This window comes from Coenobita brevimanus, chromosome 101 (assembly GCF_032717465.1).
Source record: "Coenobita brevimanus isolate Jiangsu-jjx chromosome 101, ASM3271746v2, whole genome shotgun sequence".
Classification (NCBI taxonomy): Eukaryota; Metazoa; Arthropoda; class Malacostraca; order Decapoda; family Coenobitidae; genus Coenobita; species Coenobita brevimanus.
The window spans coordinates 29,926,596-29,945,365 of NC_137054.1; the positions used below are offsets into that span (position 1 = coordinate 29,926,596).

Genomic DNA, 18,770 nt, shown 5'->3' on the forward strand with positions numbered 1-18,770 from the left:
GCTGTGGCTCGGAGCATGAGGGCCTGTCTTGGGGAGGCAACGGAGTGGAGCCAGGGCTGGGCACAGCGGGGGTCACGGGCCTGAAATAGCTGTCAATCATTGATTAACGCAAGGAATGACGATTCTGACAATTAATGATGCGCTGCCTGAAAGCACTCACTTCTTCCACAAGTCCCAAGGGCTCCATCTCCCTGTCACAGTCAGGGTGTTCCAGGCAGTCCAAAACGAACTCTAGGTGTTCCCGGAGTGCGCTCAGCTTGGGGATGGCTGGTGTAGTGTCATGCTGAGAGGAGTCCGCATCATCATCGCCATCCTCATCGGAATCTTCAAGCTGGGTACCGACACCTGCAACTGAAGATGCAATCTCGATATCAGACAGGGTCTGATACCCAGGATCGCCCTCGTCGTCATCCAACCACTCAAGCACTTCGTCCACATCAACATCGTCCCCATGCACACGTAGACGTGCATGGATGTCATCCACGTCAAAACCTAGGAAATTGTGCTCCACATCCGTTCCGAGAAGCAGACGAGACCAACCATTTTCTAGAGTCTTGACAGGGATTTCCTTCCATGCACTGGCCCAGTTGTAAATGGCAGACTTGATGTTGTAGCGGCGAGGTTTTCCAGAGTCCGCTGGCCTCGCGTGTCCCGTCCCTCCCTGCGCTCGTCCTCGTCCTCGAGAACAACCATCACCTCGTTCAGGAACTTCCGTCAGTATAGGCGCTTCATTGCTACGATCACTCCTTGGTCCATTGGTTGGATGAGAGCAGTAGTATTAGGTGGCAGAAACATGCACCTAATGCGGCCATTCTCAGCTACCAAGTCCTTGTCGCACGGGTGGGCAGGTGCATTGTCGGGGAGAAGGAGGGCCTTTACCTGGTGGCGTGGGATTCCCAGTTTCTCCGTCTGGTAATGTATGACCTCCTTGATGAAATGGCAGTGGAACCAGTCTTTGAAGATGTAGGCTGTGAACCATGCCTTCAAGGAATGGTACCAGACGACAGGAAGGACATCCATCACCCCACGAAGACACCGAGGATGCTTTGCACGGCCAACAATAACGGGCTTAAGCCGGTCCATGCCCTTAGAATTAGCACAACACAAAGCAGATAGCTGTTGCTTGGAGAGCTTGTGGCCAGGTACACGCTTCTCCGTCTCCTCGGCTAGAGTGTTCGTAGGCAAAGAGTGATAGAATAAACCAGTTTCGTCAGCGTTGTAGACTTGACCGAGAGCGAGGCCCTCCCTGTTGATCAAACCCTTCATCTCGTGCCAAAACTTCTCTACTCCATCCTCGTTAGCGTCCAAAGCTTCGCCATGAGACTTACGGTTGGTAAGGCCATGTCGTAACTTGAACGCGAAGAGCCAACCCTCGGATGCCTTGAAGTCTAGGGCATCGTGAAGCCTTGCGAACTTCTCAGCAGCAGCCTTCAGCTCCGTACCACGTACCATCAAACCAGCAGCACGTTGCTGTCGATACCAAATCAATGTGGAGCAGTCGACTTCAGCAAACTTGGGAGTAAACATCATCTTCCTCTCCACGTTGCATTTGCTTTTCAACGAGAAGTCAGCCGTGTACTGCATGAGTTTGTCTCGGGATCTCAAACAAAGCAGATCGGGCCAGGTTGAATAACAAACAAAGCAGATAGGGTCAGGTTGAACTCACGAAGGATGCGTGACGAAGACTATCCCGCATCTACTTTCTCCAATATCTCCCTCTTCTTCTCCAGAGTCAAAACCACACTCTTCCTCTTCTCAGGCGGCAGGGCCATCATCACACACACGAAGGAAAGGCATGAGAGCAGCAGGAGTGCCTGCAGCAGGTAAGGCACCACCACAAAAGCGAGCACGTGGGCAGCCATAATGACGAGCATTCACTCACGACAAGAGACGGGCGGAAAGTGGGGAGGATGCAGGGGAGCTCTAGCGGACTTCGGAGGAATGACGCACCAAAACAAAGCTGTCCTGCGCCGCGCGTGCCAAGTTCAAATTACGGGCGGGAAAAAGTTGGATTTTTTTCGAATTTTTTGTGGTTTTCGGACCATTTTGGGAATATTGGATCCCAGGACGATTATGTCCGGTAAGTGAGAGTCCGCATAGTACAGGGATTACTGTATTAATAAATTTCCATCAGAATACCATTAGAATTGCAACTGTCCATCGACCAGGTCATCCGGGCACAGATCGAGGTTTTATGGAGGAGTTTGGGCAGTTTCTTGAAGGATTTTCTCTTAATCCTGGAGGACTTCTTGTTTGTGGTGATTTCAAGTATTGGGTCGACAGTCCAGAGTCAAAACCATTTTCTTCAGAATTCCTCGAGTTGATCACCCATAACAATTTTTTCAATCATGTGAGTAATCCAACTCACATCTCAGGACATGTCCTTGACTTGATCTTGTCCCCTGTTGGTTGCAGACGCATATCAGATGTGGAGGTTGACTCATTTGACCCCCTCACCTCTGATCATGCTCTGATCACTCTTAGTTTTGATGTCCCAAAATCCCCTTCATATATAAAGGTCATCAGGTTCAGAAATTACAGGAATGTTGACCGCCAGATGATGTGTCTTGAAACTGATCAACGTTTAAACTCCACTGATTCTTCCAGTCTTTCTTCTGATGAATTGGTTGATATTTACAACAACGAGCTTAGGTCAATATTTGACCATATTGTCCTGAGGTAGTAATAACAAACACTGTACGTGATGATTCTCCGTGGTATGGTCCATCCATTAATTCTTTGCGTAGACAACATAGAAGGGCAGAACGTGAGTGGTGCTTGCAGCGGACCAAAGTAACTCGTTTGCATTATGTTTTTGCGAGAAAAGCAGTTGTTCACACTGTAAAAGCCCAAAAGGCTAGATATTATCAAAATAAAGTTGATTCATGTGATGGTGATAAAAAAAACACTGTCTGCAGTTGTGAACAATTTGGTTGGTCGGAGGAATGTAATTGTTAAACCAACTTCTGTATCTGATACCCAATTGGCTTCTGATTTTGCTTCATTTTTTACAAGTAAGATATCTCGCATAAGAAGTGATTTAGACAGCAGTTCTCCTAGTGAAGTGTACTCAGTTGACTTCCAGCCACGGTGCACCGGGGATCACTTACTTTCAACATTTCATCCGCTGGATGTAAACAAAGTCAAATGTTATATCAGAAAACTTAATAAAACATTTTGCTCACTCGATCCATGAAACATGTCACAATTACCTGATGTGTATGAACACGCTGCAGACTTTATCTGCAACATAATAAATAGATGCTTCTTAACCCTTTAACCGCGGGTATTGTTTTGGTCTGACTGTCCTCTCCCGCGGGGGTTTCAGCCAAATGTAAACAAACCTTTAAACCTTAATAACTCTGCACAGAATAAAGCTAGAGAAAAAAATAAGGTACCATTAGAAAGTACTAACCTTCAGCTTTCCATTGATGTATGTTTCATGACTTTGTTGACTTTCACAGGACGGGCAGTGCCGTTAGAATTGAGGGGTGTAAAATCACTTTTTCGCTCACACACCATTACCTTCGCTCATACACCATTACCAAATGCCAACCTCATTCTGATAATAATACTATAAACATATATGAACACTGCACATACGATAAACACCCACTCTGTGTTCACTGAGGCAGGTAAAAGGCACTGTAATTACCCACACTTCACTGCCACATCAGCGGTGTTGTAATCACTATTTTTCGCTCACACACCATTACCAAATGCCAACCTCATTCTGATAATAATACTATAAACATATATGAACACTGCACATACGATAAACACCCACTCTGTGTTCACTGAGGCAGGTAAAAGGCACTGTAATTGCCTGCACTTCACTGCCACATCAGCGGTGTTGTAATCACTATTTTTCGCTCACACACCATTACCAAATGCCAATCACATTCTGATAATAATACTGTAAACATATATGAACACTGCACATACGCTAAACACCCACTCTGTGTTCACTGAGACAGGTAAAAGGCACTGTAATTGCCTGCACTTCACTGCCACATCAGCATGTGTTGTCACTCACACAGCTGGACAGATACTGACGCGTGCTTGGTCAGGGGTGGGGGTGGGGTGGGGGCCCAGGGGGTGGGAGGTGGGGCCTCAGGGGGGGGAAGAGGGAGGTGGGGGTCGGCTGGAGTGAAAGAACTTAATAGCTACTCTCCCTTGAAACAATTGGCGCACGGAAAAAACGCGGGGTATTCAAAATATTCACAAACATTCGAGAATGACACCCGCGGTTTGGTCCAGTTTTTGCAACGTCATTCTGGAATGACACCCGCGGTTAAAGGGTTAAAAAGTAGTTTTGTGCACTCTGAGAAACGTGCTTTGCTTAGGCCCCTAATTAAGAAACCTGGCCTTGATGTCGAGAGCATGACAAATTATCATCCTGTCTCTAACCTGTCTTTTTTATCCAAGATTATTGAGCGGGCCATACTCGATCAACTCGTACCACTACTGGAACACAACAGAGTTGTTCCTGTTGTTCAATCAGCATACAGAAAATACCATTCAACTGAAAATGCACTAACAAGGATTCAGAGTGACTTGGTGGCAAACACTTGTAATGGGATATCCTCTCTCCTAGTTCTGTTGGATCTGTCTGCAGCTTTTGATACAGTAGATCATAAACTATTGTTGGACGACCTGTATTTTTATGGCGTTCGTGATAGTGCCCTTTTGCTCCTTAAGTCGTATCTGTTGGACAGATCTCATAGGGTGGTTGTTGGTTATGCTAGCTCTGATTCTGCTCCCCTTCTATTTGGAGTCCCTCAAGGATCAGTTTTGGGTCCAATTCTATTTACTATCTACACAAGTAGTTTATCGTCTCTACTTGAAGCTCATGATGTGTCCTATCATTTTTATGCTGATGACACCCAGCTCTATGTTAAGATGTCAAATGTCAACGATACTAAGACAAAGTCTGAATCTCTAATGTCTGATATTAAGATTTGGATGGCTAGAGGAAACTTAAAAGCTGAATGATGGTAAAACTGAGATAATCATCATCAGAGGAAACAGAAGGGGTGATGACACTGACAACGCCCTGGCTTTGAACACTGGTGTGTCACAGCTTCATCCAGTCAGTTCCGTTCGAAATCTGGGTGTTTATTTTAATTCTACGTTAAATTACAAAGAACATATTAATCAGGTTGTAAGAGGGTGTAACTTGCATATCAGAAATCTGTACTCTGTAAGAAAATTCCTGAATAGACGGTGCCTCCTAACATGGGCCCATGCAGTGGTCTTGTCTTGTGTTTTTTATTGTAATTCTCTGTGGATTGGCCTTCCAAATAATATACAAACAAAATTTCAGTCTGTGTTGAACAGGGCAGCACGGCTTGTCCTTGGTCTCCCACCGAGAACCTCAACTACCCCGTTTCTGATTGAGTTGCATTGGTTACCAGTAAAGGCTAGAACTGAATTTAAACTGTGTCTTATTACATTCAAGGTTCTTAAGTTTGGTGAACTGAAGTATCTTGCTGAATTGTTAAAACTCCCATCGGCACGCCCAGGTGTGATGTTACGCAGTGAAGATGATTCCTTGCGTCTTGATGAGCCAGGAGTCATTCACCAGTCATCTTTCTCTGATCGTTCTTTTGCGTACAGAGCCCCTAGATTATATAACATTGCCATTGTCCATAAGACAACTCTCTACTGTTGAATCCTTTAAGAGACTGCTAAAAGCCTTTCTGTTTTCAAAATGCTGGAGAGAGGTACTATGACGGATGATTATAGGGCTTAATTATTGCCACTTTCATGTATATATGATGTAGCTTGTACTATATATAAGAATTGTCACAATTCTTGTATTTGTAAAAAAAAAAAATGGGTGTCGAGCGTTAGTGAATTCCCAAAGGAAGAACTGGTGCTTTTAAGAAACAAAAAGCCATATTATTATTATTATCTTTCTTAGCATGTCTTCATTTATGCATGTGAATGCTATTCTCATATTTGCAAGAGTGTATACATGTTCCGTACCTTCTCACTGATGTGGTCAGCCAGAGATGGACTGGTACTGATAATCACACCAAGATCCTTCTCTCTTTCTGATGTGTGTAGGGTTTTACTTCCTAACTTATAATTCTAATCAGGTCTTTCTCCACTTTTACCAAACTTGATTACATGACACTTGTCCACACTGAATTTCATTTGCCATGTATTGCTCCATTCATAAAGTTTATTTAATTCTTCTTGTAGCTCTTTACAAGAGTCTGTGTTAGTAATTCTCCTTTGTATTTTTGCATCATCAGCAAACAGATGTAGATAGCTTTCATTTCCAGTGTTACTGTCTATATCATTTATATACACTAAAAACATAATTGGTGCCAGCACTGAGCCCTCTGGAACTCCACTAGTCACGTCCCTCCATGATGAATAATTTCCCCTTAGTACTGTTCTTATTTCTCTTTTTTTGAGAAAATCTTGCATCCAACAATACAGTTTGCCTCGGATTCCTCCTTGATGGTATAGTTTCCATGAAAGTCTTTGGTGTGGTACTCTGTCAAATGCTTTCTTGAAATCTAAATAGATACTGTCCACCCATCCTTCTCTTTTCTGTAATGTTTCTGTTACTCAAACATAGTAGCTCAACAAATTAGTAACACAAGATTTTCTCTTTCTGAAACCAAACTGTCTTTCTGTTACCATATTGTGTTCTTCTAGATGATTTACCCAAACTTTTCTTACCAGCTTTTCTAATACCTTGCTTACAAAACTGGTTAATGATACTGGTCGGTAGTTGAGTGGATTTTGTCTATTCCCTTTCTTCAATAAGGGAACAATGTTTGCTTTCTTCCAAATATCACGTAGTTTACCTTGTCCCAAGGATTCCTTGAAAATTAAAGATAATGGTTTACTTAACTCCTCTGCACATCCATGTAGCACCCAACATGAAATTTCATCAGGACCATTCGCTTTTCCTTTGTCTAATTTACTTAACTCCTCCTGTATTTCTTTTTCTGATATTTGTATATCTGGCAGTATGTGTAGGTATGCATGTTCCATATCATGCCTCTCAAAATTATTTTCTTCTGTAAAAACTGATTGGAAATTCTTATTTAGTGCTTCACAAATATCCTTCTCTTGAGTATAGGTGATCTCCTCATCTGTAATGGATTGTATTTTATCTTGTACTTTGGTTTTGCTTCGGATGTAGCTGTAAAATAGCTTCGGTTGAAAACTACTTTTATTTATGATGTCCTCCTCAATCTGTTTTTGGGCTTCCCTCCTTATTGTTGTATAATCGTTTCTTGCCTGTTTATAGTTGTTATATGTCCTTTCACTATTGTGTCTTCTGTATCTATTCTACAACAAATCTCTTTTTCTTTTTTTACATTCTGTATTAAACCATTTCTTTATTTTCTTTTCTGCTTCTTTGTGCTGTGGGATGTACTTCTGGACTCCTATTTCATAAAGTTCTCAGAATTTTCTATATATAACATTTAAATCTTGTCCTCTAAGCTCTTTTTCCCAATCTATTTCTAAGAAGTATTTATTTAGGTCATGATAATTGCCCTTTTTGTAGTTAAGGCTCTTTTTGTAACTTTCATTACTATTAACTATGTCATATGCAATCCTGAAGTTGTAATTTAATACTGCATGTTAACTTTTGCCAAATGAAGAGTGATACATTATATTGTCAATATCATTTTCATGCCTAGTAAATATAAGATCTAGAACTGATGTTATGTCAATTCCCCTTTTTCTGCAGCTTTCTTTTACATGCTGTGTTAAAAAAAAATCCTGCACAAGATCCAGGAGCTTTTGGTCCCAACAGCTTTTCTGGCTTTTTATATCTAGAGTATTCCAAATTATATTTGAATTGAAATCTCCAGTTAGTATAATTCTTTCAGATTTCTCCTCCATTCTATGTAGTTGTGTTCTTAAACTATGAATTGCTTTCTCTGCCAGGTCTTCATATTCGCCTTTTTCCCAAATGTTTGATCTGGGTGGCATGTATAAATTTGCCACAAATACTTTCCCTTCAGACGTACTAATCTCTATTGCGATCAGTTCTATCTGTGAGGGTACATCTAGCTCTATTTCTTTGACTTGCAGATTTTTCTTTGTTAATATTATAATTCCTCCTCCTTTTTTTAAGCTCCTATCTCTTCTCCATATATTGCATTCCTCTAGGTTTAGTGTATCGTTTGATATCCTTGGTGTTAATTTTGTTTAAGTTAGGCAAACAATATGTGATTCCTTTTCTTTGATATAATAATTCATCTCTAGTAATTTAGATACCATTCCATCTACATTAGAGTACATTAACCTAATCATTTTATTTACATACTTGTCATGACTTGGGTCTACTATCTTTCTCCTTCTTTCCCGTTTATGTACCACTTTTGAACCTACAATCCAATTGCTTTGTAAAAATATGTGGTTTTCTCTTCCTCTGATCTTCCCTCATTTTTTGTTCTTGCCTACTCCCTCTTCTCTTTTAGTAATCCAAGTTCCTCTTGAGTTAGGCATCTTTTTATCCATACATTTTTGAAGTCCTCTTTTTTCATAAGTTTGTTTGCATTTTTCAGTATTTCCTCCACAACTTTTACACTCTGGAAGGTTACTTTCAGGGGCCTTGATTTATATCTCTCATATTTCCCTAGCCTTTTGTGTTCCTGTGTCTTTACTACAGATTACATCTGACACTTCCTTCAATATGTTCATTACATTTGCCATCTCCTTTTTCTCTCAAAATCTTGTTTTTTATTTCTTCCTCCTCTATACCAATGATTACTATACATTTGTTGATGTCTGCTGAATCTCTGACCAATTTTGGATTACTTTCTTCACTTCCTTTTCAATGCTCTTTTCTTCAACTCGTTTCTAAATCTTTCTTCACTTTCACCATTTCAGCATACGTGGTTTCCACATCAGTTTTGTAGCTTTGCATCGCTTCAATCACCTGGGAGATCTTCTCCAAAATATCACTGCTGTGATTTATCAGAGTGCTTTGCTGCCTTATTGTCTCTATCATTTCTGAACTCTTCCATAATACTCTCAAGGTTGACAACTGTGCTTGCCATTTCACTAATCTTCCTTCTAAGTGTACCCACCTCAACTGATAATTCATTTATTGTTGTGTCTTTCTTATTGATCTCCTTTACTAAATTTTCATTTTCTTCCTTCTGCACGTGCAAGTGCTTCTTAATTTCATCTATTTCAGTCTGAAATGCCTTCTCTAATCTGCACACTCGTTCTACCAGCTTATTATCTCCATTTCCACCAGTTCCTGGCAGAAATCATCCTGCTTTCTACCTTTGTCCCTTTTCTTAACTCCTTCCAAAGTTGATTTGTTAAAGTTGGTGGTCATCTTCCGGTACTAACAGAAAGCTTCTACTTACAATTTTGCATTCCTCTCCGTCGCAGACGAAAGTCAACACTGAAACAGCTGATTTGCTTGTTCGGCACTTCTGCCTACTTTGTTGTATTGTGTTATTGGAACAACACTTTTCCTTAAACTTCCTCTTTTATATTAGAACACTATTTAGTTGGACCTAGTATAGAGCCTGACTTATATAAAGATACTTTTTAGGTATAGCCATTTGAGGGCTGAGATTGGCCCCGTGCAGAGCGATGCGCAGGCACGTCTTCTCACTTTCGCGTCTAGTGTGTGTGTGTGTGTGTGTGTGTGTGTGTGTGTGTGTGTGTGTGTGTGTGTGTGTGTGTGTGTGTGTGTGTGTGTGTGTGTGTGTGTGTGTGTCATGCAAGGGTGTTAGCTGCAACAGTTACAGATGTAACAAGACAGTAACAACATAATGGGAAATGGAAGTAGAACCAGCATATCACAAAATACAGTTGGGATGGATGCATGCATAATGTAAACATAGAATACACTACCATATATCAAAAGTTTATATGAGTAGTACTTCAGCTTAGAAAAGATAGAGACAATGAACAGTGATTCAAGCTTACCCAACACATGTGTCTGGGTAGTTTTGCGGCACAACGATGTTGTAACGTAGGCAATAACGTCCATCCTGCACCGTCAGCACTACTGATGATGACTTTTGCCGTAGTTTCAGTTCATCTGACCCTACAATTAGCTTTTTCTTGATGTTGGATATTTCTTCTGAGCAACAGCAGAGAGGGTTCTCATCAATAAAAGTTTGCACAAACCTCAGCACATGTAAGACCTGCATTCATCAAAATGAAAACTGATTAGTAAGTAATGCCAACAATGAACATACTCTCACCTAATGTAATACAGCAGAGTACTTAACATAAAATTACTGGGCTTGAGACTGTGCCATATCTAGGAAGATTTTGACTTAAATATGAAATTATTGGAGTAATACAATTTGAAGACATACAATGGAGGGCCAAGAGATGTCAGTATAAGTTAAGCTGGAGATACTGTACTTATATCTTCAATTATATTGTTTGCTTCTTTGAGTTCTAAGATCAATTACCAAAACTGTTGTCTGGCTAAATCAATATTATTTTCGAGTGAGGAATCATTAACACCTTCACCCTTTCTGACCCTTTTTCCCAGCTATAAACTGTGTGAGGCAGACCCAGAAACCAAATGAGAGAATAGGAAATAATGGAACTAGCAACATAATGACAAGGGAAATGGACTATACAATAATTTGCACAACTATCTAAGTGTTGTCAGATGCCTCAATCTCGTACGGGGTGGCCACAAAATCACCTCCATGTAGCCGTGTCCCTGCCATTTCACAGCCCTCCCCCCAGCTCACATCCCCCTCTCTCATATACCTCTCCACTCCATCCCTCCATCTCATCCTCGGCTCCCCCGCCCTCTCCACCCCTCCACCGCACTCACACTCTCGTCATTAGTCGTTCAGTTTCCATCCTCTTCACGTGGCTAAACCTCCTCAGTGTATTTCTTTTAACGCTTTCCGTCACATCCACATCCACATCAACACCACATCGCTCCTTCACTTCCTCATTCGTCAGTCTGTCTTTCCATGTAACTCCACATGCTCCCTCAAACAACTTATTTCCATTGTTCTCACTCTTGTGTCCTTCCAACAAGGTCCAAGCTTCACTCTCATACATTAGAGTTGATATCACAATAGTATCATGCAGTGACTTTTTTACTTCCATGCTCACTTTCCTGTTTCTTATCACTGCTTTCAAAGAACCAGCAACTTTTCTTCCTTGTTGCACCCTTTCAAGCACTTTATTCTCCAAACTTCCATCCTTACTCATCACACTACCCATGTACTTAAATGCACTCACATTTTCCATTTCCTCATTATCCAACCTCGCTGTACATTCATTGACATCATTTCTCTCGAAGACCATAGCTTTATTCTTCCCTACATTCACCTTTAGATTTGTTTCTTACACTCTCCCAACCTCATTCACTAAGCTTTGCAGTTTTCCTACATCTTCACTTACCAATACAGTATCATATGCCAACAACATTACAAGAAGTTTCCAAATGCTGCCCTTTCTCATTAGGGCTGCTCCAGCATCCACTGCCCTATCTTGTATCCTTTTTATAACCCCATCCATATACAGATTGAACAAGCATGGAGACATGACACATCCCTGTCGCAATGCAACATTCAGACAGAAAAATTTATTCACACACTGCAGCCTTAGCACCCTCATACATACTCCGAATGGCATTCAACAACTTTCCATTCACTCCATATATTCTTAATAATTTCCACATTCCTTGTCTATCCACTCTGTCATATGCTTTCTCCAAATCCATGAAGGCCACATACAACTTTTTTCCCTTCTCTAGAAACTTTTCCATTAAGGACCTAAGGATGAATATGTGATCTAAACAACCTCTCCCCTTCCTAAAACCTCTCTGTTCTTCTCCAATTAAGTCCTCTGCTATTTCTCTAACTCCTGACTCCATATTACATGCACAACCATTTACTCATTTTACAATTTTCTTTATAAATGCAAAGACAAGTCTATAAAAAAAAAAAAAAAAAAAAAAAAAAAAAAAAAAAGTGGGGGGGTTGTATACCCTTGCCAGGTGTTTCTCTGTACATATTACATCTAAGCAACTCTATCCCCAATAAGTTTTTGGCCCATCAACTTCTGTACCTTGCTTTCTCACATATCCATTTACCTTACTGCATGGGATGGCTCTGCAGGAGCAGTTGCCTGCCTGCAGATGATGGGTCTGCTCAATTAGACAGACTGCTGTAGCACACCATCAACAACGATAACAAAAACAACCATAATCATCCACCTTCTTCTTGGTTTACATTTCCCATCTTCATACTCGCCCACATACTGTATTCAGTACCTGCTTCATCACCCATGTACATCCCATCTCTCCAAATGATTATACAGGCACCACCTAAGTATACATTCTTCTACCATATCATCAACAGATTTCCTTACTCCACAACTTTTGCACATCACTAAGTTTTTTATCGAACCCTCTATATGCACTCCAAACACATTTCTCAACACTTTCATTTCCACTGTTCCAAAGGGGATTAAACCTATCATAACTTATTCTACCAGGGCCATCTCTCACAAGCTGATATCTTTTCTCAGCTACATTAAATCATCTGGTATTATTGTAGTCAGAATGAAATAAAATAAATATTCTCAGGATGAAGGTATTACTACTTCTAGTACCTTTTTATCATCATTACCTTCCAACACTGTGCTTCCTCAAAGGAACTCTTCAACAGTGACTGGCAACAGAACTGCCTCGTATCTTATTTTCCTTTCATACTTTTTACACTCTATCACTCACTCCTTGTCCTCTTCCTTCTCAGTCACTAATGCATTGTTCCACTCTCTCCTTCCATACTAGACACTGGTCTTCTACAAAGGATACCCAAAATCTCAGTTAGACTATCTTTGGTATCCTATCAATGACCACTCTTTAAATATACCTCTCAATGTATTAATCTTTATCCTTTCAGTGATGCAACACCACATTCAGGCACACTCTTCTATATTCTACTTTTCACAAATCTTTCCATTACAGAATCTGTATGATCTACCCTACAGCAAAATCAACAGTCCATTTTCCACTAGTAATAAAAGGGGTTAGTGTTAGACTGAAGTTCAAACTCACTGCTACACAGCATTCTCATCATGATCATGCTATGTCGATTAGTTGGTGAGCTGCTTAAAAAGTTTGTTTTTTTGAACAGACCTCATACATGATGGTTTGTTTCATTTATAATGACTCCAACATGCTTGCATGCATAAGCCTCAATCACCTAAAGGCAACTCTCCAAGCTGCTCAATCTCTGGCAACCTACCTATTAAATCCCTTATCCCTAAGGTCACTGTATGATCTTGTCCCAGGTCTTTTCAGTCTGCCTCTCATGACCCTACTCTTGACATTTACACCTTTCACCTTACGCACCCAACTGTCGTCCTCCATCCTCTCAACATGCCCAAACCATCGCAATCTACCCCTCCTCACCACAACACCAATACATTCAAGACCTATCCTTCCTCTCAACCTTTAGTTGCAATCCTAGCATCCCTAGGCCTTGCATTAATTCAATGATGCACTACATATCCATCGAATCATTGTCATTTCTGTATATCTGAGCCTATGAATATCCTCTTTATTTAATGCCTAGGTCTCTTTATCATACAGCATTGCACTCCAAACACATGCTGCATACAAGGATTCCCTTTGAAGGGAGGGAGAGCCCTCTCAATGTTAGGAGAGGTAACAGCTCCCTGAACTTCCTCTAACCACTCCTTACACTAGCCACTGAGATAGATCCAGCCCCACCTGCAGCACGTAAGAGGTCCCTCCGAAAAGAATACACTTCCATACACGCATGAGACTCCTGCAAGATCATCTTTTTCATGCTTATCTCTACATGCCCTCCTTGACACAACGCACACACGAAATCAACATTATTTTACAGAATACCTCTAATACCATTACATCTCTTATGCACCCACTTATCACAAACACTGCACAAGTTGAAGCTACTTCCCATACCCTTGTGACAAACTGCATATGGCCACACTCCCTCTGCTTTAGGAGTACGACCACCAGCCCTAGACATCATCATATTTGTTTTATACTCATTTCCTCTCGAACCCTTATGCCCCATTATGTCTCTTCATTTCCTAAACTTTTCCTCTGCCTCCCTTTCATTCTCTGCAATCAACACTAAATCATCAGCATACAACATCTCCCATGGTAGTCCATTTCTGAAATCATACGAGAGGTCTACAAGCACCATGACAAATAATAGTTAACTCAAGACTAAACCCTGATGCATGCCAACATTCATAGAAAACTTATCACTCAAATTTCCATTCAGTTTCATCTGGGTGCGAGCACTCACATACAATCAAGTCTCATTATACAACAGTCTGTTATGCAATGAATAGCTACAAAGATAATCCAAAAGTTATTGCCTTTTTTGGAATGGTTTTGTTTAATTTTTGAAGGCTCCAACATGCTTGCATACTTTGGCCTTGGTCACCTAATGGCGGCTCTCCATGCTGCTCGATCTCTGGCAGCTTCCCTATCCCCTAAAAGACAGGCATCTGAATATTCTGACAGATGCTCAGGACGGGAATAATTGGTGGGTGCGATGTGGGGAATTTGTGGGGGGAGGTGTGGGGGGTTGGAGGGGTTAAGAGGTAGTACAGGGATGGGGACTGGATGTTTGGGGGAGGGGAGGTGGGGGTGGGGGATAGGGCAGGGGTGGGGAGGTGATGGGTGGGGTGGTAATTGGGGGCGGAGCAAGTGCTGTGTGGTAGGATGGTGACTGTACGTATATGTTTATTTGGTCACAAACAAATGTATTTCTGTTTGCAAAATGATAAAGAAACACTCCTACTAACCAAAAAATCATAAATCTGTGTTCTCAACTGGATTGTCTAATACCCAGGAAATGAGTAAATACTAGACATACTAAAAGATAAATTTAGGTTTGGACCTTCTGACGCATATCATATTTGGCTTTCCTAAACCGGGAAAATTAACATCTTGTGATGTGCACATGTCTGGTGGTCGCAGAGGGATTTGGGGGAGTGGCTCGTATGCTAACACCATTCACCAGCTTCCCGCCACAGTTCTGACTCGCGTGCAAATATGCAGACACGATCATGGCCAGGAGACCCCTATCCATAAAGCCATGATAGTGCCCAGGAGACCCCTATCTATAAAGCCATGATAGTGGCCAAGAGACATGAAAGGGCTAATAGAGCCAAGAGAGCTGCACTGGATATTGCGTTCGGCCGGATATTGTGACGACAGATAACTGAAAGTATACTGAAGATTATGTTTAAGCTCAAGTACTAGGATGAGAAAAGTTACTATCAGGAATGAGATGAAGTAAAGCAATGATGTAAACATGAGTTGTGGCAACTCTAAATTAAAACTAAATAATGTACAGTAACCTCTCAAATAACGCGAGGGTTAGGTTCCAGGAGAGGTCGCGTTAGTTAAAAACGTGTTTTTTAAACGTAATTTTCCCATAAGAAACAATGGTCATATTGGGGGTTACGTTCCTGGACTCTGGGAAAGTCTACCCATTTGGGGAGTTATGCTACTCTAAACTTAAAAGCAACAATATTAATGTGAAGGAAAATCCTTGTAAAAAACAAAAACAGTATATTTGGGGAGAAATAAACAACATTTGAGCCCTAGTTGGGCCAAAGTGTTGTTTACTTCTCCCCAAATACATACTGTTTTCGTTTTTTACGTGGATTTTCTTTCAAGTCTGCTTCATTCACGGCACTGTGAAAGTTCCTCAACATCATTAATGCATTAGTAGGTCATAAAAACACTAGAGTAAAAGCAACATTTTCATTACAGTAAGTCGGTCACAAACAATAACAACACACCGCCTCACTTCATCTATGCATCACTCGTCGTCTGCTGCTGTCCTTCCTCACCCCGCTACCCCACTTCCTGCCGCTCCCCACCCTAAATTTGTTGTCCCATCTCGCTCTGCTGTCCTTCCTCTTCCTCTTCCTCTGAATCCCGTGCTACTGGTGATGAAGATAACTCCCTTAAGTTTTCTGTCTTCTTCATAAAGAACTGCTCTACCTTGGTCTGAGTGATTTTCTTCTTTCTGTTCTGCAGCATCAAGTTGTAACAATTTAGATATGCCATCATTTTCCTGGCCAAATTTTGTCCGAAAATGAGCCAAATTGCTCAGAAAGGGGCCAAACTTCATTTTCGAATATTATAGTTTGAATAAAACCAGTTTAAGCAACAGACAAATAAAAAATTGTATTTATGCATAAACTGCCACACACGGTCTGTCAGCTTGGAACTGTCCAAGGCGTGCGCGGCTAATTTGAAACCATCACGTACAAGTAAAGTCGCGTTAAATCGAGAAACCCTTGTTAGTTAAACATATCTCCTTACATATTTGCTCGTGTTAAAACGAAAACACATTTTTAAAACTCGTGTTAGTTGAGAGGTTACTGTACAGGGTAGCTATTCGGCAATGAAGAAAAATTTCATATCATACTTCACTATATTTCAGTAAACTACATTGTACCTTATAAAATGGTATCAAGCAGCCGTCACTGAGTAATCTCAGTCAGAATGGCTGAGCAGATCCTTAAACCCCTAAAGTACTATGACTGACAATCATCATTTTGAAAGTTGCCAAGTAGAGTCCTATGACTGATGATCGTAGCAGGTCTGTCAAAAACTGCCCAGCACTAAGCCAGCCCCTTTTATGATGTAAATGGTTCCTACCCAATTAGAACTTGGGGATGAGGTGGCGGGAAAGAAGATCCCACCCCCTTACCAGGTCTGTGGGAGGGACACCCCCTCCAAGCCACTTCTTGATCTCCCTCTGGCTGATTGGATACAGCCTGCTCTCTCTCTTCCCACCCAAACTACTCACCAACACCACATCTACATCATATGGGGGGATGTCTCATGCCCGCCCACCCCCCCCTCCTCCACACATCCTTTATATCCAATGACGCAGTAATTTCTCTGTTATGTTCGCTTTATGTGTGTGTTTCCTACCACCATAATACCCCACCACCACCTCCCATACATTGAAGGTGTGTCTCATTCCCCCTCACCCCCACCAGAGACCTCCCACCCCACCTCCACCTTCCTATCCTTTGTCCCGAATATGACAGGGTAATTTCCCTGCCATGATCGGCCAATGTCTCTACTCTCACCAATTTTTCTTTTTTTTTTCTCTCTCTCTCTCTCTCTCTCTCTCTTATGCTGACTCCTGCACCTAGTTCTGTCAATAGAAACATATCTTGCACTGATTTCATTGATTCTGGTAAGGTTCTCTAGCAAAAATTAGGTTTCTGCCGAATTTTTCCAGTTTGGATTTTTATTTTGCGTTTTTTTTTTTTTACTCTCATGCTGACCCCTACACCTAGTTTCATCAACAGAAACATATTTTACACTGATTTAACTGATTTTGGGAATGTTCTCTAGGGAAAATTAGGTCTCTGCTGATTTTTTCATTTTCTCTCTTACCACCAGCGGAGACTTTTATAATTTTGATGGGTTGTTTTGCACTAACCATTAGGCCTAGAGGACTGAGACTGGTATTTTCAGGTGTGTAAATTCAAGCTCTTCAAATTTATAGGGAAAAATGTTACCTTAGTAAAAGTTAAAAAATCGACCCCGAATTGCAGCTGGGGTGAAACATAGCTTCAGAAAAATGCAGTCTTTAGAGGTTAACTGCCAGAAAGCACAAGCCCCACCAGGACCGTCCTGTGCAGTAAATCAACGTTTCTTTGTGGTAGACAATGCCATACCACAGTGAGGTGCTAGGAAGAGCATGAAGGTTTGGCTCAAAGACCGACATTGCATTTGTGTATCTTCACCTAGTTAACATGGGCATCATAGCAGGCTTCACTCAGTTAACAGGGACAACATAGTAGGCTTCACCCAGTTAACAGGGGCGTCATAGTAGGCTTCACCCAGCTAACAGGGGCCTCATAGTAGGCTTCACACTGTTAACAGGGGCATCATAGTAGGCTTCACTCAGTTAACAGGGGCAACAAAGTAAGCTTCACTCAGTTAACAGGGGCATCAGAGTACGCTTCACCCAGTTAACAGGTTCACAGTAGGCTCCAAACCACCCCTTTACTTGGTTATATGGTTACCACCCAACACTGTTAATGGTTCCCTGGGTTACAGGAAACCATTAGACTTGTCACTCAGTGCTGAGTCACCTAAAGGCAGCACTACATCAAGTGAGTGGATGATGAGTGCTCCCACCTACCACTGATTTCAATCAACAAGAATAGTTAGCACTAAATGCAAAATAACATGCTCCCAAAAAAAAAAAAAAAGTAAACAAAACTGTAGATTCACCTGTGGTTTGCCAAGAAATTCATCAGCATGCTTCTCACACAATTTGGTGAGGCCATCCAACAGCTTAACAGACACATAACGACTCTTCAGTTCCACCAAAGCACGACTCTGGGGGTAATCTTCATTAAACTGGAAGCAAGCTGTGATCTGCTTGTACTTGGTCCTCCTGCAGATATTAATAAGATGGCTAAAACTAACCAACAGATACTAAAGGCATCACAGTAATAAAAACTTTGTGAAATGTATACAGAGTCAAAAATTTTGGTTAGGAATACTAAAGTGTGTGAGTGTGTGTTCTCTTTCCTGCCAGTTTCGACTGGAGGGGGAACGTCTTCTTTGCTATCCTTACCTTACTCTAGTAGTTTAGTCACTTTTAGGAGCTCCCTAGCTTGGGCCAACTTCAGTAATCCTTCTTTTTGTGTTACTTAAGATTGTAGCCTATAATTCATTTATGACACCCAGATTGTGCAGGAATAACATTTATGTTACTAAAGATCAC

At 41.3% G+C, this 18,770-nt stretch overlaps 1 protein-coding gene across 1 annotated transcript in view; it reads right to left on the reverse strand.

Annotated features, from left to right (window-relative positions):
* LOC145414868 (uncharacterized) overlaps positions 1 to 18,770 on the reverse strand; it is an 83,128-nt gene that overhangs the window by 63,783 nt on the left and 575 nt on the right. The window contains exons 2-3 of the mRNA XM_080284289.1: positions 18,272 to 18,437; positions 9,931 to 10,151 (exon numbers count right to left, since the gene is read on the reverse strand). Coding sequence (XP_080140415.1) covers positions 9,931 to 10,151; positions 18,272 to 18,437 — 387 coding nt within the window. The remainder of the gene's footprint in view (positions 1 to 9,930; positions 10,152 to 18,271; positions 18,438 to 18,770) is intronic.